Here is a 21,521-nt window from a genome sequence, read left to right as displayed (position 1 = left end):
TACAGAAAGAAATTCCTAAATGCACCTTGCTGGGTCCTCAAAGGGGTTTAAAAACATAAGCCTTTAGTGGCAGGATATTTTAAAGTCTCTTGCGGGCCTGCACCTTCTGCACTTGAAGTGCCAGAGTGAGAAACAGCCTTGGCAGAGATGGTATAAAAATGGGAAGGTAAATATACTGATCTAAGATAGATTATAAGTGCTTGTTACCAGGGATCGTGTCTTGATTATCTCTGTAACAGGCCATGCACATCTAGATTTTTTTATACAATCATTCCTTCATAATAATAATTAACAATGCTCAATAGACAACAGGTACACATTTTTTTAGTTTAAATTCAGTTTAAAAGTCAACGCACTTTATTGTTCTTTAGGAATACCCAAAAAATGACTTTATTTTCTTTCAATGATGATCTGCATAAGTTCTGATTGGATCTTATTTTGCATACATAGGGACAAATATACATACAAAGAAGCTAGGAACTGCTTACCTGCTCTTCTTTAAACAACCTATTGTGTTATTTTACCAGCTTCACTCATTTGAAAGTGCCAGTTCTTTTTCAAACTGTGCTTCCCTTCTCCAAACAAAAGTAGACATCCAGCTACTGGCCTCAACTTGTCATATGCAACACCACGGCAGTGTTGAGTGAGGTAGAAGAAAAACCATGCATCTCAGCTCCACAGCTGGGGCCCATCTACAGAGCAACATTATTTCAAAATAATAATATTATTTTGAAATAACTGCCTGCTGTGTAGATGTGGACTAAGTTATTTCAAAAAAAATGTTGAAATGCTGGAGGACTTCTTACTCTGACTCCTGTAACCCTTATTGTACGAGGAGTAAGGGAAGTTAGAGGAAAAGTGCTGTCTCTTGAAATAAGTCTGTGTAGCTATAAGTCTGAAATAAGCTATTTCAAAATAAGCTACACAATTGATGTAGCTTATTTTGAGTTAAGCCCTGTTGTGTAGATGCACCCCGGGAGTCCTCCCTCCCAGAAAAGTAGTCCTTTGTGATCTTACCATCCAATATTCACTTCAATATGGGCATCCAAGATTGCGACAACATCGGCAGTGGATGCTTCCCAGCCTGAAATCCGAGCTTGTGTTAGGCCTTCTCTCTTCTTATGTCTCACAATTTTTAGCAGTCCAGGATGTTTTGCATTGAAATTTTTGATCTGTTCATCCAAATGTCCTTTTAGATCCTCTAAAAATAATATGGCATATTTCAGTTTTTTTAAAAGTTAATGGAAATTGTTGATATTGGGAAACAGAAAAGACTAATTAAAACATCTTTTCCAGCTCCTCACAGCCTAAACATCAATACAAATTTCTTCCTTCAAAAATAGTGGCTAGAATTACTCCAAAGAACTCCTCAAGAGGTACCCTATGTCAGGGTTAACAGTTCATCCAGTTTGTAGTGGACCTGATTTTTAAACCCAGTTCCTGTTTTGTGGTCCACAGTTTTGTGCCCAAACTTAATTGCACACACAATAATTATGGACACATATACCAGACCTTAGACCTCTAACTACCTGAGTGTGCCCAAAGAGCTGCTAATGAGATGTCTAACTGCTACGAGTTGTGTCAACAACTAACGACACCTGCAAAAGAATGAATAAATATGGAAATGCTAAGCACAGTTTTATTTAATACTAGCAGACTTGATGGGTCCTTCAGGACAGGGGGCTAATGGTGTGGGAGCGGGGAAGGTGCAGGAGTCAGGGCAGGGCCTTGGGAATGTGGAGTGGAGAATGCTGGAGGCTCAAGGCATTGAGGTTACAAGAGTGACGGGTGAGGAGGGGCTCAGGGCAGGTGGTCCCATCCATCACAGGTATTTTCTCTCCCTGCAGCCTCCTTCCCTGGCCACCAGGAGTCTTTTTTTCTCCTTCTCTCCCCTCTCCCTCTCCCCTCCCTGCCCCCAGGTGCCCCTGGCCACCAGGGGCCTTCCCAGCCCCCGGCACCTCAGCCAAGGCATGAAAAGGAGGGGAAGAGTTTAGGGCAGTGGTGCTACTTACTAGTGAGCTAACAGGCAAGATGGCAGAGCCCCAGCATGGGCAGCTGGTAGCCCAGTAGCCGAGGCAGGGAAGGCACTGCCTTTCCAAACCTCCAGGCATGGCTCTGCCCATACTCTGCTCCCAGAACACCTGCTGTAGGCGTACTGAGGTGGAGTGTTGTTGCTCCTGAATGCCTGCCCTCCCTGTGCTCTGAGGCTGGAGCTGCGTGGCTTCCTCCCTACCTGCAGTGCCAAACTGGAGAGGCTTGTGCCACATGTCCTCCTCCCTCTCCAGTACTCCGGGGCTGGGGAGGCTCAACTGTGCGGCCTCCTCCCTCCCTGATGCTCTGGGGCTGCATCACACTGTTGACTCATATTTAGCTTGTGGTCCACTATGACCCCTGGATCCCTTTTTGCCATTCTCCTTCCTAGGCAATCCCTTCCCATTCTGTATGTGCGAAACTGATTGTTCCTTGCTAAGTGGAGCACTTTGCATTTGTCCTTATTAAACCTCATCCTATTTACCTCAGTCCATTTCTCCAGTTTATCCAGTTTTTTAATTATGATCCTGTCCTCCAAAGTACTTGCAACCTCTCCCAGCTTCGTATCATCTGCAAACTTAATAAACGTACTCTCAATGCCAATGTCTAAATCATTGATGAAGATATTGAACTGAACCAGTCGCAAAACAGACCATTGCGGAACCCCACTTGTTATGCCTTTCTTGCAGAATTGTGAACCATTAATAACTACTCTCTGAGTATGGTTATCCAGCCAGTTATGCACCCACCTTATAGTAGCCCCATATAAGTTGTATTTGCCTAGTTTATTGATAAGAATATCATGTGAGACTGTATCAAATGCTTTACTAAATATCACATAAGCCTCAGACACGTCCAAGGAGAGTGAAAGAGCAGTACTGCTAGAGCAGCATGATCAAAACCATGGAGACCAGTGGTTTGTATAGAATGAGCACTTACAAAGGCTGAGAATCAATTTACCCAAATAGCGAAAGAGGCGTTGACTTTAATCCATAAGTGTGAAAGAGTTCATAGAACCATAGAAGATTAGGTTTGGCAGAGACTTCAGGAGGTCATCTAATCCAATCTCCTACCCAAAGTAGGACCAACCCCAATTAAGTCATCACAGCCAGGGATTTGTCAAGCCTGGCCTTAAAAACCTCTAGGGTTGGAGATTCCACCATCTTTCTAGGTAACCCTTTCCTGTACTTCACCACCCTCCTAGTGAAATAGTTTTTCCTAATATCCAACCTAGACCTCACCCACTGTAACTTGAGACCATTGTTCCTTGTTCTGTCATCTGCCACCACTGAGGACAGTCCATCTCCATCCTCTTTGGAACCCTGCTTCAGGTAGTTAAAGACTGCTATCAAGTCCCCCTTCACTCTTCCCTTCTGCAGACTAAATAAGCCCCGTTTCCTCAGTCTCTCCTTATAAGTTATGTGCTCTAGTCCCCTAATCATTTTCATTGTCCTCTGCTGGACTCTCTCCAATTTGTCCAGATCTTTTCTGGAGACAGAGACAGAGACAGTGAGGCTATGTCTACACTGGCACCCTTTTCCGGAAATGCTTAAAACGGAACAGTTTTCTGTTATAAGTATTTCTGGAAAAAGCGTGTCTACATTGGCAGGATGCTTTTCCGGAAAAGCACTTTTTCCGGAAAAGCGTCCGTGGCCAATGTAGACGCGCTTTTCCAGAAAAAAGCCCCGATCGACATTTTCGCGATTGGGGCTTTTTTGCGGAAAAAACTACGGGGCTGTCTACACTGGCCCTTTTCCGGAACAGTTTTTCCGGAAAAGGACTTTTGCCCGAACGGGAGCAGCATAGTTTTTCCAGAAAAACACTGACAATTTTACAGTAGATCGTCATTGCTTTTCCGGAAAAGCAAGCGGCCAGTGTAGACAGCTGGCAAGTTATTCCGGAAAAGCGGCTGCTTTTCCGGAATAAGTGGCCCAGTGTAGACACAGCCTGAGCGAGTGTGTGTGTGTGTGTGTGTGTGTGTGTGAGAGAGAGAGAGAGAGAGAACGAACTGATGTGCTCTCTGGAATAATCACTTCCCTTGATCTGATGACAATGCTCCTACTTATGCAGCCTAATATGCTATTAGCAGTTTTTGCAACAAGGGCAAACTGACATAGCCAACTTCTGATCCACTGTAATCCCCAGGTACTTTTCTGCAAAACTGCCACTTATCCAGTCAGTCTCCAGCCTATAAAAATGCTTGGAATTATTTCATCCTAAGTGCAGGACATTGCACTTGTCCTTGTTTCATATTTTTATTTATGGGAGACAGGTGTTAGTTGAAACTGACTATACACGGCTTATTTCTATGGCAAAAGGAGCCTGGAAAACAACTCAGAGAACACAGAGGTGACTTTTCAGGTATAGATGTCTGATTTGTAATTCAGTGCAAAACTGCGAGAGATTTGGTTTCTGCAGACATGCGCACACTACAGAGCTTTTGATTAAAAAAAAAAATACCGTGGAGCAAGTCCAGAGCTAGACATTGTAAAACTTTGATTTAAAAACAAAATTACCCTGTCAAATATCTCATGAAGTGCGGATTGTAATTGTTAGAGCTACTACTCAGGATGAGACGCTACAGAAAATTAAGGCTATAGGCTGGGACATCGTGTTCCCAACCCCTTTCACTGAGCCAGGGGAAGTTTTCAGTTTTAGATGGGATTACTAAACTGTTACAGAAAAATCAGTTTAAAAAGATACATGTTGGTCTTTTAAGGACTGATTGAATCAAAGGGTATATCTACGCTTGCACCCTCTTTTGATAGATGGATACAAATGAAGACATTCGAAATTGCAAAGGAAGCCAGGATTTAAATATCCCATGCTTAATTTGCATAATCACGTTATGGCGCTATTTCAAAATAACAAATGTGGTGTAGATGCGGTTATTTCAGGAGAACACCCTTCTTCCAAAATAACCCTTATTCCTCATAAAATGAGGTTTAAGTTATTTTGGAAGAAGGGTGTTCTCCTGAAATAACCGCATCTACACCACGTTTTGTATTTCGAAATAGCGCCATAACACGATTATGCAAATGAAGCACAGGATATGTAAATCCTGGTTTCATTTGCAATTTCAATTGTCTTCATTTGCATCCCTCTATCGAAAGAGGGTGCAAGTGTAGATACATCCAAAGAGAATTGTGAGAGACAATTTATACTGGCCTTCAATGAGCAGCAATATTGAGAAATCTCTCAAGGCTTATTCCATCTGCTGGAAATGCAGACCACATCAAACAAAAGAGTTATGTTGGCAACACAAAAAAAATCTCACCTTCTGGAGCACCGCAGGTGTAGATTTGTTTATGGTAATGGGAAAATATATATACTTGTTCTGGGTTATGGGAAGATACGACCGTTAAACACGTGATTAGCAAAACCAGATTTGACAGACATGGTATATGTGAAATAGCAAAGCCTGACAATATGGCTGCAATTCAGCAAGCATGAATTTAAGTAGTTTCCATGGCAGTTTGGTTTAGACATGGACAAGTCCTCCTGATCCCCAGGCCAGTGGGCTGGTCAAAAATGATGTCAAAATAATAAAGCCACTGCTGCAAAAAGTGCTTTGCACTGTCACTTCACGAGTTTATCACCTGCAGAAGTTTTTTTTAACAAAGCTGAAAACTAGAACGCCTGGAAGCATAGAAGCTGATGTCAGACAAACTGGGAATTTGCAGATGTATAAAGAAACAGATAGGGCCGCCAATGGGGGAAGAAATGGGTCAGCTGCCCCAGAGTCCAGTGATTTCAAAGGGTCTGGGGCTCCCGGCTGTCACTGCTATAGCAGCAGCCAGAAGTCTGAGCTCTTTTAAATCCTTGTCAGAGCCCTAGGCTGCATGGTCTGACCAGTGCAGAAGGGCTAAAGGGGAGAGACTAGCCCCTATCCCATTCCTTCTACTTGAGGGGTGGCTCCTTCAGGGAGAGCTCAGAGCCAGCTGCACTCCTCCCCCTTTCCCAGGGCCCCTGTTTCTGTCCTCAGCCCTGGAAATATAAAAAGCAACAAGCAACATCACATGAATATGACACACCTTTGACAGTGATCAGTGATCTCAAAGAAAAGTGATAACTGCAGGGCAATCCCTTGTGACATCTAGGCAGATACATATGGAGGAGAAACAAGCAACACTTTCTTCAATGTACAGAAGGCTGTGAAATATAGCCCTGAGTTCGCACTTTTTACTCAGCGAGGCAACAACCAGATGAGGTTAACATGACTGAACCTGCCCCGCCCCCCTCCCCGCTCCAATACTGCCAGAACAGATAGACTCATTGCCTCCTGACTTCAGTAGCACTGATATTTCAAGAGAAACCTGCAAGTCCAAGCGGTGATGCAGGGTGTCTCAGAGGCTAACTGACTACGGTTATAATCAACCTATTAATTGGACTTAAGCTTCTTAGAACTGTCTGTTATTTCAATGTTGTTTAAGTGTTATTGTTAAATTTGGCTGGGAAAGGGAGATGTGCTATCAGGAATTGTACCCATAAATGTGATAGCTTCCCAGACAGGCAGTCTGTGAGAGGGGTGCTTCAGAAGCCCATAATCAGTTATGCACAAGCATTTTTGACTGGGTCACTGAATACAGAAGATCTCCGTCAAGCATGTTGGGCTCAGAGCATTTCCTGAACGCCACTTTCCTCAATGTTTCAACTTTTCAAATAACTTGTAGACTGTCAATGTAGTCTCCTCTTAGTTGTTTCTTCCCAGGCTACATAGCTTTATTTCTCCTCAATCCCTCTCCTCATCTTGGTTGCTTTTCTTCAAAACTTGCTCCGTTGTACCAATATCTTTTAGTTAGCATGCCAAGAGCATTCAGAAGGAAAAGAATATGTCTCTGCCTTTACAGTGTCACTTACCATTTGAACTGTAATCATCTACCAGGACAATTTCTTTCAACAAACGAGGAGGTGTTCGGTTAATGATACTGGTAATTGCACGTAAGATGATCGATAATGCCTCATTCATAAATATGAGAACGACGCTAAGTGTCGGGAGGTCTTGGGGATATTTTTTCACTTTACAGCTGTAGGAGTGAGAAGAATATTAGTAGAATTCCTGAAAAGACACAGTGGAGAAGTAGCCAAGTGAAGGGAGCATCTTCATTTTTCAGGGTTAGGCCCAACCAGCACAAAGGGGGAAATTGTTCTGAATAGTGGCGACTCACGGAAAAGATCCTTCAGGGCCTGATTCTGTAGAAAGGGGCTTTCATAGGTGTGACGACGTGTCGGGGTTCCCCCAACCCTGCACCCCCGTACCAGCAAGAACAGACTCCGCCAGCCAGTAGAATAGAGGGGGTTTATTGCTTCTCCAGGATACAGCACAGCATAGATGTGATGTGTCTACAGAAGTCTGGACCAGGATGCCTCAGACCCCTTGAGATGGGGTAGCTGGTCCCCTAGATTCCAGCACCTCCTTAGTCTGTCCCCTTCATGGTTCCAGCCCAAGACTCCCTTTCCCCGCATGCTCACTTCCTTTTCCATCCCGTCCCTTAACCGGTAGAACCGGTTCCGTCACTGCCATGGGGGCCCTCAAGGTGCCCCCTGCTGGGCAGTGCTTACAGACAGAGGCCAGTCATCCACAGCCCTCGGCCCAAGCACAGCAACCAGCAAGGTACTGACACTAGATCACAATAGGACTGAGAACCAGGCCCTTGTCTTTTCGAAGATCTTGCCTCATCACAGAATCACAAGTATTCTTTGCCAGAGCAAAACATAGACATGTGAATTTCAGTGAAATCAAAAGCACTGGTTTCTTGTATCTGTTGGAGTAGATTCAAAATAATTCCATTTTACTTTCATTCTAAATTTCTACTTGAATGTAGGTCTCAGGTATACATTCTGTGTCTTTAAGGGCAGAGCACATGTTAAAAAGAAGGGGGATCAGCTTAGGAAGGCCAGATAGAAGCCGTCTAGAGTCAGCTTCACTAGATGCGCAGCTAGGAGCACCCTGCTGTCCTTTGTCTTATGTAGTCCTGATTTAGTTCTTAAGAGTCCAAACTATGCCTCCATCTTCTAAATGCACAAGACCAGACAGTGGATTCACTTTGTAAGCAAACGTGGCACCTGGCAATCTTCTCCCTTATAAAACAGAGCATTATCTATCTGATTCCTCTGTATCTTTCAAGTTGGCACCATGTAAGATGCTCTGCCACAGTATAAGAGAATGTCTCATTCCTTACACTATTCACACATTCTTTGCTCCATTACTCTTTTAGAGGAAGATTTCACCTGCTTGTTGTACCCATTGCAGCTGGCTCAGTCTACTTCTCAGGATACAAATCGTTCCTAGCTAGCCACAGCAATGACGTAATCAAGTTATAATGAATGAATAGGGTTGATGAGATAAGAAAGAATTTATCTTTTTTCCACAGGTCCACATGACCAATTTGCAGGGAGATTAATAATTTTCCTCTTTGCTGCTATTCAGTATTTTTTGGGGGGGGCCTGTTATTGAGGTAGGAACTTGGTGTCCACATATTCATTCAGCTCTGAATTCTCCTAAAGTTCAAGAGAGGTGGTTCTGTATCTTTAAAACAGCCTGCTTGCAGCTTTTGGGACCTCTGAGAAGAAAATCAGTGGAGAGCCTGCAATGCTCAGACATTATGGTGGGGGGTGAAGACACCTCCACAGATTGATAAAGTTTATTCCGATCCCATTTATACTTGAGTAAATCATGATTCAGGCTTCTGAAATCAATGAACATCATTTAGAGCTGATCAAAAATGGGAACTTTTTTCACAAAACCATTCAAATAATATGTCCCTGGTTTTCAATAAAAAAGTCAAAATTGGTTGACCAGCTGTAGTTGAGTAAGAATGATGTTTATGACCAGAGCATCAAGTCTATGAACTTGAAGAATGCACTAGGGAAAGGGAGAAAGCACTCAAGGATTTTGTAGCACATTGCCAAGGATTATACAAGCCCTGGTTAACTGTTTTTTAGCCAGACTTTTGTCCTGAGTGCTAACATGTTCAGTCTCTCCATTTTCATGAATCTCGGCTCAACCTATCATTTATCATAATGCTTCTAAAGGATACTAGGCTTAGTGTCTCCTGCCATTAATAATACCTACGTAACTCCAGATATCTTTTTCTCCAAGTACATTACAAAGATATGTATGTGTTAATTTTTAACATATTATTATGAGATGGAAAAGGGGAAGAAGAGAAAGTCTGAGTGACTTGCACAATATCCCACAGTGAATCACTGGCATGAATTTCACATCCCCTAACAGCTGGGCAGTGCCCTAGCCTTTTGGCTACACTGTCAGCTTCGTATAAACATAATAAAGCTGCCTTGTCCTTTCTAGATTTTTTCTTCCCTGAGCAGGGCTTGTGCACAGGGAACAATTTCTCAGATCACAAGTGGAGCTTAAAATACAGCACAGGGTAGAAGGCCTTTTGAATGCTGCTTTTATTTCCCCCCTGTGCTAGCACCATTGTTAAGAAGATCCTACTTTACTTAAAACTTCCCTGTTATATTTTTTGTATACATCTCCTACAAGCTCTGCCGTTCTGACGTGTATTTTGTGTGTACTGAGAATTATCCACTGCTCTTTGTAAAATTCGGAAGAAAGTGAATGAAAAAAAATCAAACTAACTGCAGCACAAATTCAGATCTGCTCAAGGATACTTTATTAACTGCCATTCCAAATCAGCCTGGGGCCTTGGATAGCACCTCTTCAAATTCATTTGCCTATGAATGTATGCAAAGTTCATACTGCACCTGGGATATCTGGTATCTGGAATAGGCCGATCCAGGGGCAGACCGTCACTGAGATAAACATTATACCCATATTTAATGAATAGATCCTGTGCGGTGGTTTGTTGCTCTTCTGTTAAATCTGCACCCCAGCGCTTGAACAGACTTGAGTCTGGAAAAAGCTTTCGGTGCACAGCCTTCTTTTCCATTTCCATCTTATCGTCTTCCTTTGCTTTCTCAGCCTGGCGCCCTTTATCTTTTGACTCCTCTGGCAGCTTTATTTCATCTTCTTTCTGTTTCATTCTCTCATTATGAAAGGGCTTTTTCATGGAATTTGCTGCTTAAAAAGAAAGTATATTTAAGGTCTGTTGACAAGAGAGAATAAAGATAATGGGCCAGATTCTCCTCACAATGGTTTAAATCAGGAATAAATCAATTCAGTTACAATTACTATGAAACCGACATGAAAGGAAAATCAGTTTCTAGCTTCTTAATAGAAAGGACTTTGTAAAGAAAAAATCCCAAAGATCAGTCCTAACAAATTCAATATTATTAGTCACATTCTGCTCTCAGTTTCCCCAGTGTGCATAAAGAAAAACTCCATTGAAATCAGTGGAAAAATGCAGAAAGAAAACTAGTGCACCAATGATATAAGAAGCAGGACTCAGTATTGTTAGTTCTGGCACACCGAAGTAATTAAAATCAGAATCTGGCCTTACCTGAACCATGTTGTTTATGCAATATGGGCTAAGAGATTAATTCTAAGCATAAAGAACAAACAGCCTCTCCATCTTGTCCCCATTACATGACTGCGTAATACATCTCCCTTGCCTAGATAAACTTCTGGGCTGTGTCTACATTGGCATCCCTTTCCGGAAAAGCGATGCTAATGAGACACTTCGGAATTGCAAATCCGCGGGGAATTTAAATATCCCCCGCGGCATTTGCATTTACATGGCTGCCGCTTTTTTCCGGCTCGGGGTTTTTGCCGGAGAAAAGCGCCAGTCTAGACGCGATTCTCTGGAAAATAAGCCCTTTTCCGGAGGATCCCTTATTCCTACTTTCAAGTAGGGCTTTCAAGTAGGAATAAGGGATCCTCCGGAAAAGGGCTTATTTTCCGGAGAATCGCATCTAGACTGGCGCTTTTCTCCGGCAAAAACCCCGAGCCGGAAAAAAGCGGCAGCCATGTAAATGCAAATGCCGCGGGGGATATTTAAATCCCCTGCGGATTTGCAATTCCGAAGTGTCTCATTAGCATCCCTTTTCTGGAAAGGGATGCCAATGTAGACACAGCCCTGGAGAATTGGCAAATTAGGCTGTATGAAAAAGGCAGGGGATTCACAGGCACTGTCTATGGGCATATATCTTAGGTCTTTTAAATTTATTTTTGGACTTCACTAAATGTTTTAATATTCCCTTTTTATGTGTGGCTGATTATTTTATTGGATAATAAATTCCTGTATTTATTTCAAAAGGAAAATGTCCCCAAGGGCACGTCTACACAGCAGAGAAAAAGTCGAATTAAGCTACGCAACTTCAGCTGCGCAATTGACATAGCTGAAGTCAAAATAGCTTAATTCGACTTTTGGAGCCGTCTACGCAGCAGGAAGTCAAAGGAAGAGCACTCTTCCTTTAGCTTCCCTTACTCCTCATGAAATGAGGATTACAGGAGTCTGAGTAAGAAGTCCGCCATCTTGAAATTATTTTGAAATAACGGGCTTGTTGTGTTGACGTGCACTTTGTTATTCCGAAATAATAGTACTGTGTAGACATACCCTAAAGGAATTAATTGTATGCCACAGAGTCTTTGTTAAAGATATTTCCCCTTTTAATTTAGAATACACACAGTGTCTCAAATACTGAATGGAAAACACCTGGTACTTTTCATAGCTATATACAGCAATTAGCAGATATATCAAAGCAGCAGGTGCTCACCTGAATTGGTGTTATATTCTGTCACTAAAGGTGACGTGGTTATTGGGCCATGATAGCTACTGTTAGAGCTGGAGAGCAAAGGGGAGGGGGAACACACAAGTACTGAGTCACTTCCAGGGCTTCCTAAGGAAGGGCTGTTTTAATCTCTGGCTGGCCACTTGTGCTGTATATTCCTGCTCTATACCCCCCTTGCAAGCCTGTTTTACTGCAGAGTAAGTCTAGACCAGTGATAGAAATGTAGCCGTGTTAGTCTGGGGTAGTTGAAGCAAAATGCAGGACAATGTAGCACTTTAAAGACTAACAAGATGGTTTATTAGATGATGAGCTTTCGTGGGCCAGACCCACTTCCTCAGATCAAATAGTGGAAGAAAATAGTCACAACCATATATACCAAAGGATACAATTAAAAAAATGAACACATATGAAAAGGACAAATCACATTGCAGAACAGAAGGGGGATGCGGGGGGGGGGGAGGGGGAGGAAGGAAGGTAAGTGTCTGTGAATTGCTGATATTAAAGGTAGGGAGAGTGGGATGTTTGTGAGTTAATGGTATTACAGGTGATAATTGGGGAAACTATCTTGGTAATGGGTGAGATAGTTCAAATTCTTGTTAAGTCCTTGTTGGCAAGTGTCGAATTTCTCACAACAAGCTTTGGTGGCCTCAGTGCGCAGCTCTCAGCTCTTTCTGGTGGCTGCTCTGACAATTTTTCCTGAAATACTTAATTAACTTTAGGGGGTAACAAATCAATATACACATATGCGCATTGGGACTTATTTGTGTGGTAGGAAGGCGACCTGCCCATTCAGCAGGCATGGACTTTGCTCCTATTCTTGTGCTCGGGAGCATGTCACAGAGCAGGAGCCCCTCACCCTGCTGGGGAGCTGCCAAGCCCTGCGACAGCCCAAATCCATTGAACAAATGTAAACAGGGATAGTGCCGTAACTATCTAATTTTGCGCTTGAGGCAAGAAAATAAAATTGCACCCCCTCCTGTGTATATATTCATAGTAGTTATTTTGTAGAAAAAGGGAAAATACATAAATAATAAATCATAATAACAACACCACAACATTTATTATAGTTATGAGAGATGCATAAACAATCAATTCATACATATATACATATCATTATAAAATATCACCATGTCAGGTACTATTAGGTATTTGTTTATAATTGTACTTTGCACACTTTTAGTGAGGCAAACTCATCAATAATTGTGTTGAAATTAATATTAGTCGCTACCTCATGTTCTGTTGATAATATGGACATATTTGATCATCTCTCCTGACCCGTGGATGCTCAAAGGTAGTTCTTAATTAATTTTAGTTTACTCAAACTTTTTTCGCAAGAAGCCACAGTCACTGCCTCGTCCCCTTGGTTTGTGTAGCACATTCAAAGCACTTGGCACAGGCGGCTCAGCAGCATGTCTCCAACAAGCTAAGGGCCTAGATCCCGACCCATAGAATCCAGGGATAATAACTCCCAGACCCCCAGCTCTAATCACATACTCCTAAGACCTAGAACCACTCCCCTGGCCGAGATGAGACAAGACTCAGGAGTCCAGGCTCTCATCCTGACACCCCCACCTCACCCCCTGCACCTCTGTCCCTGTGCAGGGCAATCTGAGTCCCTTCTCCTCCGGCCCCGCACCTGGGAACTGTGCTAGGGCACCTTAAGATGGTGCTTGGTGGGGCTGAGCCGGTTCCCAGCCTCCCACACCACTTGGAAGCAGCTGACATGCTGGGCAGCTGCCAGGGCTGGTGATGGTTGGATTGAAGAGCAACAACATGCAGCCTGAAATGTAAACTGTGGCCCGGCCGATGCTAATAGGAAGGGGAGGGAAGGGGCGCTGTCTTAAAATAAGTAGCTGTCTTAAAATAATTTGTTTTCTATATTATATTTCTGAGCCCCCTCAGCTATGCGCCCGAGGCAAGTGCCTCACTCTCCTAGCCCTAACAGGGAGTGTGACTCCAAGCAGGGAAAACACCTACCCATCTCTCTGTCCCTATAGCCTCCCTCTCCCTGGGATGGCACTGCCTATTCTTGAGCAACTTCCCAGTTTCAGTCAGCTCTGCTCCCTTTTTGGAGCAACACAGCCCTTGGGCTGATTTCTTGAGCTTCTGGCAGACAATAAAAGCTAACTCCACTCCCAGGGGCTGACTGGCAATCAAAATAGGCCTGGGAAATGGGTTGAGAACAGTCTACTTTTTCACATCAAAGAATGTTTTTAAAATTTACTCTTTGACCCCCAATAGCCACACCTCTGGCCCCTGTTAACCACGCCCCGGAGCCCCATTAGCCACACCCCCTGATTCCTATTAGCCAGGCCTTTGGAGGTAACTCTCTCAGGGCAAGATGGACACATGACCAGAAGTAAAAGGTGTCATGTGACCCCCCCCTTCCAAGGACTTTTCCCACCATCCTCCTACCAATAGGTATTAGTTTGGCCCCCACCAAGCCCCGCTCATGCAACTATCCTGCAATTGCATTAACCCAACATGTGTGACATTAACTTGGGGGCAGAGAGGCTGGGGGAAGTGTTCCCGCTAAGAGTTTCCTCCCATGAGCAGAATGAATTTTGTGTTGTGCACCAGTATTGAGTTCATGTGGCTTGTTTGGATGTGCCACTGTGGCACCCAAGTTATTAATAAATATCTTATAAACCTCTACCTTTTCCCTCTGCTGCCATGTCTCCTCCCCTTGCTCCATCAGCTCCCCTGGTGCCTGCTGCCCCCAACCCCTCACCCTCCTCTGCTGTCCTGACTCCTGCCCTTCTCACTGCCCTCAGCCCTCCTGCAACCTGCCCCTTCTCTCCCCCCTGTACCCACTCCTCCAGTACCCCTCCTCATCCCCTCTCCTAACACTTCCCTCTACATTCCTGCCCTGCCTATCTCCTCTAGTGCTGGTCCCTCCCCTGCAGGTGTCTGCCCTTCTGCTTCACCCCCAGAATCCCCTGGTACCTGCACCTTCCCTAACCCCTGCACCCTCCTGGTGCCCCCCTTCCCTCACTGCCCCTTTCCCCTTTGCCCTCTTTTTCCCTGATGCTCACCCCCTCACCACTCTCTGCCCCCGTTCCTCTCATGCCCCTGTGCCCTCACACATGACTTGCTCCATCCCTGCCTTCCTCATGCCCATCCCTTCTTTCAAGCCTTCTCCCAGCACCTCCCTCTTCCCTCTCTAGCTCCCAGTGCCCTTCCCCTCTCCTCTCCCAGCATCACCCTGTCCCCCCTCCCACTGACACCTCCCCTCCTGCCCTTTCCCTCATTGTCTGCACTTGGCCCGCTGGTATTTGTCTCTCCTCCACCCTGTCCCTTGGTGCCTTCCCCTTTCTTCTCCTGACCTGCCGCCCTCTCCTCAGCACAAGCCCTTTCCTCTCCCATCCCTTCCTCCTATTTTTCCCCCTTTCCCTCCTCTCCCCCACCTTCTGCCTTCCAGTTTGTGGCACTGGAGTCTGTGATCGGGCCCCAGAAGTCCCCATAGCCCTGGCCCCAGCTGCTTCCAGGGCTCCAGGCCACTTGCCGGGCCTGGTGCTGGGTCGCGTGGTGCAACTCTGGGCCGGGCGGCAATAATGTTACACGACTTCAGGGCTGAAAGTTTGTTTTAATCCCACCCAAGTAGTCCCCTCAGTGGTTTAACCTAATACCAACACTTCAGTCATTTCCTACAAGGCCAGGCATTGAGTGTTCTCTGAGCCCTAGAGGCCACAGCTAGCCCCCAAACACAAACTTTTGCTCCCAGTGATGCTAAGTTTTATGCATCAGGGCCAGGATCACTTACCCAAGCTCACTGGGCATAGTCGCCACACACTCTTATCTAAGTCTTCTGGACTTTGGAATCACTTTGCCGTCTCTGCTTGCAGATTATATACTTCAGTCTCAAATTTGAGAGTCATGAGGAGTAAATGTTCTCTGTTCTCTTAAGTGAACTGGAGACCTGTGGCCATTTTTTTCCTTCTTGATCTTTAGGCTCTGTAATTTGCTTTTCTCTGATTTCAGTTGCTCTATAAGGTCACCAGGACTTTATAGGGGAACCATTAAATAGATCTGTGCTACCTCTTTCCTTGCATGAGAGCCCTGTTTCTCCCCGTCCCCGTATTGTTGGAGTAGTGCTGTCTGAAGCCCCACACTGGTTCATTTTACAGGTAATTCAGCCTGGGTCCACATAGTACCCCAGCTCCCTAATCATTTTCATTGCCCTCCACTGAATTCTCTCCAATTTGTCCACATCCTTTCTGTAGAGGGAGGCCCAAAACTAGACACAATACTGTAGGTGTGGCTTCACCAGTGCCTAATAGAGAGGAAGAATCACTTCCCTCAATCTGCTGGCAAGGCTCCTACTAATGCAGCCCAATTTGCCGTTAGCCTTCTTGGCAACAACTGCACAGTGTTGACTCATATCCAGCTTCTCATCTATTGTAATCCCCAGGTCCTTTTCTTCACAACTGCTGATTAGCAATTGGCTCCTAGCCTAAAGCAATACTTGGGATTCTTCCATCCTAAATGTGGGACTCTGCACTTCTCCTTGTTGAACCTCATCAAATGTTTGGCCCTTCCTGCAATTTGTCTATGTTACTACCCTATCCTTATCCTCCAGTGTATCTACCTCTCCCCCTAGCTTAGTGTCCTCCATGAACTTGCTGGGAGTATAAAACCAACCCATCCTCCAGAGATCATTGGTACTTTCTAAGCTGATCCCTCAGTCCTAAGGAAGGTTGTGACCTCTCCCTTGGTCTCCTTTTGCCATCTTGACTCCAGCCCCTAGCCCTCTTATTTCTTTTCCTAGTGAATGTCAAACCCTCCTGGTCATGGCTGTTGTTCTAGCCCCTGTTGGATGAGAGCTGGGATGTCCATCCAATCTCGCCACAGAATTGTGGACCCAGGCAGTCCTTTGACCACGACAGTGTACAATCAAGCTCTTGGACCCCAAACCTTCAGCTCAGCTTCTTTGATGGGATAGATGCAGGTCTCACCATAGGCTCAGAGCAGTGCTGGTCCAGGCTACTTATCCCCACCTGATCTTCCTGAACCAGCATGTGCATACAACTTGAGTCTACAAGTCCCTTGACTATCATTCCCCCACCCTAATTTCTACTACGTGCAGTGGGACTCTGCTGACTTTGGGAGTGCCCCCCACTGCTTGGTCCCACACTAGCCACAGTTTTACTGTGCCTGACTGGTCACACCTGAAGCAAACCACAGCACCCTCTGGTTCCCTCTCAACACTATTAGCAATTAACTGTCCTCTTGTAGGTCTTGCATGTCCCCGAGTCTTGGTCACTCAAGACCTTTCCTCCTTGTGAGCTCCCCCTACTGAATTCCCCTCAGTTTATCATAGTGCCCTGAACACTTACCTCATTTCTCCTCAAAGAAAACTTCATCTCATTCCACCGCTTCCCTCACGAAGGCCAGCTCTGTGCCCCCCTGAGTAGAACTTTCAGGAATGGCTCCAACATCATCTGATCCAAGACTTTCTCCACTGAACTGATCTCAGCGTCACAAGGTCCCATAATTTCTGACCCATGCCTGCCATCAGGCCCTTTGTAAGAATGGTTCTACCCACAACCTGAGATTATATGCCTCAGGATTCAGCCCTAATCAGTCCATGATGGCAACCTTCAGAACTGGATAGGAGAGTTCACCAGCTCATCTCTTACTAACAGCTAAGCTTCCTGCATCTTACCCACTAGGAAGATGCCATAAAGCCACCCTAGTCAACACCTTCCAATCTGCCACTTTTGCCACCCACGCAAATGTTCAGAGGAAGGCCTCAGCAGCATCTTCCAGACCAAGTTTCTCCAGGCCCAGGACCAACCAGCCTTTAGTCCCATGTGTGTTACCAGATGTGGCTCAACCTAACCTTTTCTGTATTCACTCTTGTTGTCGAGAGTGAAATTCTTCACACTTTTGTTATGCAGCAAACTGGGCCACCAATTATATCAGCAGGGCCTGGTCTGCTGTTGTTGTCCTGCCACTAATGAGTGGTTTTTAGTGCCTCCGTCTTTCCCCTTATTCGAGGGTGGGCTGGCCACCTCACTCCTGGTACCACATGTTACCAGGTCAGGCGTCTACCCAGTGCCAGAGCATGGAATGCCACGTCTAGTCTTTCACAAGGCAGTTTATTTCTTTCATGGAGGTTTAGCAAACAAACAGGAAAAAAAAAAAAAAAAAAAAAAAAAAAGCTCATTCAGTACCCTCAGGCTTCAGGGCCTCTCCTTAGAAGGATCTTTGGCACGCCTGCTTCTGAGCAGTTTCCCATTTTCAGTCAGCTCTGCTCTTTTCTCGGAGCAACCCCGCCCCAAGGTGCTATCCCCAGCCTGCTGTTGCTTTCCCTCCTCAGGACACAGTTTGTCTCCATCCATCTCCTACCTGCTCCTGAGCAGCCCTATATAGGTCCAGGTACTGGGAAGCCCTTTTTAACTGCCTGGATTGGACTCCCTTGCTTTGGTCCAGGGGAGCTGGACTTTTTCTATCTACTTGGACTAGCTACCCTGTGACACAGGGATTTCCTTCATCGTCAGTCCCAAAGCCCCAATTGCTTCTAAACGATTGTTTCATCCCATTCAAGACTGCAGCTAGGAAGGGTAATTCTCAGCTCAGGCAAATGTACACATGCTAAAACATATTGGGCACTAAAAATAGAAGTGTAGGTATAGCGCATAAGCAGCAGGTAGGGTTAACCAAGTACATGCCTAGGCTTCAAACAGGATCATACTCAGGGCAGTTAGCCCCTCCTGAAGCTCCACTGCTTTGTTTAACGTGCTATTGCAGGTGTGTCTACCTGAGCTGAAAATTTGCTTCAGATGTTTCTTGCCACGTTCTGAGTTCCCAGGGTTGAACAACCTTCCCTTCAGCTCTCATTTGGTGCTGCTTTTGTACACTTCTCAAAAGTCTCAGAGGGGTATCTGTGTTAGTCTGTAACTTTAAAAACGAGTAGTTGTGTCCACATGCTATAGATTTTGTTAGTCTCAGGTGCCACAGGACTACTCGTTCTTTGGTACACTGGTCAGTCAGCTGGTATCCCCAGCTTCAGCAACCCACTTAGACAATATCACCTCTGCCAGCGCTTTCTAGCTTAGGAAATCACAACAACAAAGAAAGGGCCTGGTCATGCTTCTCCATGTTCAAACCCTTTGCTTCCCAGGACAGCGGAGACCAGGTAAAATGAGCGAGGGGAATTGCAAGGCCTCCCTTCCCTTCCAAACAGGCACATTCCCCACAATAGATTTCTTACAGCACCAAAAAAATCTAAGAAATTATTTTTTCTTGTGAGTCATGACTAATCTGCTAGTGTGATCAGCTCTGCCTACTGTTTCATATTTGATCTTAACTGCAAACTACAAATCTGGCTGTTTCTGACATTTACAGCTATGAACCCCTAAATGATAAACCCTGTTCAATCCTAAAAGAGAGTAGGGCAGTACCAGGCTAGAAAGAAAAGCAGGTAAAACAGCTATCAATGAGAAGCTATTCCCTGTAGATGGGACAGAAAAACACTCAAATCTTTTCTTAAATCAGAATGTTGCAGAGAAGACGTGTCTAGACCAACCCAGGAAACACACAAAAATATAAATGACTTCTACAGTGCTACAAAGTACCCCTCGGGCAGAAGAACAGAGAGACCTAATTAATTCTAGTGAAGTCAGAACTTGTAAATCTGCTGCTGAACAGTGAAATGATTTACTTACAGAAGTTGTGAATGTACATCTCCAAGTGGTCCAGCCGCTCAATTACTGCATTTTCTTGGCTAACAAATCGGGGTTGAACCTCTAAGTATCCACTGCTCCCCTTTTTCAGTTGATGCATTACATTCCTCACATAAAACACAAGGAAGATATTTGCAGAGGATACAAAAAATAGCATGGTTGGAAAGAGACCTGGTAACCTTCTCCATGACACCATTCTCTCTTTCTCTCTCTCTAAATATCTCTCTGTCCTGGAAGTGATTCTTTTTCCGTTGCAAATCGTTGCTGCCCCCAAATTAGCTCCAAATAGACCTCTTTGGAGCAGACATCAAGACTGCTCAGGTGGAGCAATCTCTTTGAACTTGAATGTGTCGAGGAGCAGGCAGCAATTATTTACAGTTCCAGGAAGGGATGGGCGTTTTCAGCCTTTTACCAAGACTATGTGCTATGCAGGTTAGCCTTCAGTGGAAAGGTACACAGCTCTAACAGACTTGCCTAGTAAGTTAAAGGATTTGATTGCTCTCATGTAGCACAAGTTGCAGGAGGTCTAGATAGAACAGGTGGAGTGAGGTTATTGTGTATCTCCAGGGGGATTTAAGGCTCCAAACAACTGCAGAAGAGCAAATAGCTTAAGGACATTTAGGAAGTATAACAAAAGGGAGTGCATGTCTCAAGACTCTGAGAGATGGCATAGTGCTCGGCTACGTCTACACTGGCCCCTTTTCCGGAAGGGGCATGTAAATTTCACTAGTCGTCGTAGGGAAATCCGCGGGGGATTTAAATATCCCCCGCGGCATTTAAATAAAAATGTCCGCCGCTTTTTTCCGGCTTTTAGAAAAGCCGGAAAAGAGCGTCTAGACTGGCCCCGATCCTCCGGAAAAAGTGCCCTTTTCCGGAGGGTCTTATTCCTACTTTGAATAAGGAAGTAGGAATAAGACCCTCCGGAAAAGGGCACTTTTCCCGGAGGATCGGGGCCAGTCTAGACGCTCTTTTCCGGCTTTTCTAAAAGCCGGAAAAAAGCGGCGGACATTTTTATTTAAATGCCGCGGGGGATATTTAAATCCCCCGCGGATTTCCCTACGACGACTAGTGAAATTTACATGCCCCTTCCGGAAAAGGGGCCAGTGTAGACGTAGCCCTCGTGTTTGTGTCCTGGCTCACTCCACTCTCTGTACAGTGTGAGATCCTCAGACATTAAGTAGCTGCATTTGGAGCCACTTAAATTCACCCAAGAAGAGTTGTGGGTGGTTTCCTACCTGACCTAAATACTGGTAAGGATTACAGCGCTGTCCTGGATTTCCATTTGAGATGAAGCTTCATAGATTAATGGTCTTGTTAAACCTGAGAGGATACTGTCAACTCAGGTAGCTGCCAACTGAAGAAAGATTTTCCATTTGTACACGGAAAAGGAAATTTAACTCAGCGGGGAGATCAATTTTTCTCAGGATGGGAAAACAGTTTAACGATCACTAGAATTACATCTCCCAGTTCTTCTGGAGAAGCCTGCCTGCATCACAGTCCAACCGTAAGGAGCAGGGCTGGTGGGCCCCAGAACAAGAGGACAAACTGTGAGACTCCAAGGAGTGGTAGGGGAGGGGAGCTCCACGGGGTGGGATGGGGTGGACTGGAGAGGCCTACTTGAATTCCAGCACAGCCCTAGGGTGGGGCCTGTGAAACTAATTAACCGAGCGGAATGATTGGAGAGTGTAGGGAGAAAGAGCTGACCTGTAGGAAAGACTCTCTGGGGAGGCGAGGGACTCCAGTGGTACTAGCAGAGCTGCATGGCTGAAAGGAATCTGGCAACCTGAAGTCTTGAATCAGGGATGAATTGGGAACTGCCTGATGCCTGAGTAAAGTTCCTCACTCCTGCCACGACACTCAACCTTTTCTACCCATCCCACCCTTTTATCTACACACACATACACCACCAGAGCCATCTGCGCTGAGGGTTGCCAACAGTCCCATATTACAAGGGATGCCTTTTATTTAAACAGAAAATTGCCTGTCACATACTAAATCAGTATAGGACCCATATTTCAATATCCCATATTTGAACATATTTTTTAAAAAATCATTATGCAATTTTATTATTACTTTACTATCATGGCACACATATCTCCATCTCCCCCTGTGGGGTGAATTGTGAATGTGGTAGCACGACATTTCCAG

The 21,521-nt window shown here is 45.0% G+C and overlaps 1 protein-coding gene across 2 annotated transcripts in view; it reads right to left on the bottom strand.

Moving 5' to 3' along the window:
- The window catches only part of GALNT8 (polypeptide N-acetylgalactosaminyltransferase 8), a 50,066-nt gene extending 30,023 nt beyond the window's left edge, over positions 1-20,043 (bottom strand). Inside the window, exons 1-4 of one of the 2 annotated variants that reach the window (XM_075900795.2) lie at positions 19,356-20,043; positions 9,760-10,075; positions 6,892-7,058; positions 1,018-1,201 (exon numbers count right to left, since the gene is read on the bottom strand). In XM_075900795.2, the coding sequence (XP_075756910.2) occupies positions 1,018-1,201; positions 6,892-7,058; positions 9,760-10,075; positions 19,356-19,569 (881 nt within the window). In that variant the 5' untranslated portion in view covers positions 19,570-20,043. The remainder of the gene's footprint in view (positions 1-1,017; positions 1,202-6,891; positions 7,059-9,759; positions 10,076-19,355) is intronic. The other variant, XM_006115474.5, reaches the window with a different exon arrangement.
- Positions 20,044-21,521: the final 1,478 nt, after the last annotated feature.

Source organism: Pelodiscus sinensis, chromosome 1 (assembly GCF_052426305.1).
Source record: "Pelodiscus sinensis isolate ZL-2025 chromosome 1, ASM5242630v1, whole genome shotgun sequence".
NCBI lineage: Eukaryota > Metazoa > Chordata > Testudines > Trionychidae > Pelodiscus > Pelodiscus sinensis.
The sequence above is the reverse complement of the archived record's forward strand: the minus strand, read 5'-3'. Positions and strand labels throughout refer to the sequence as shown.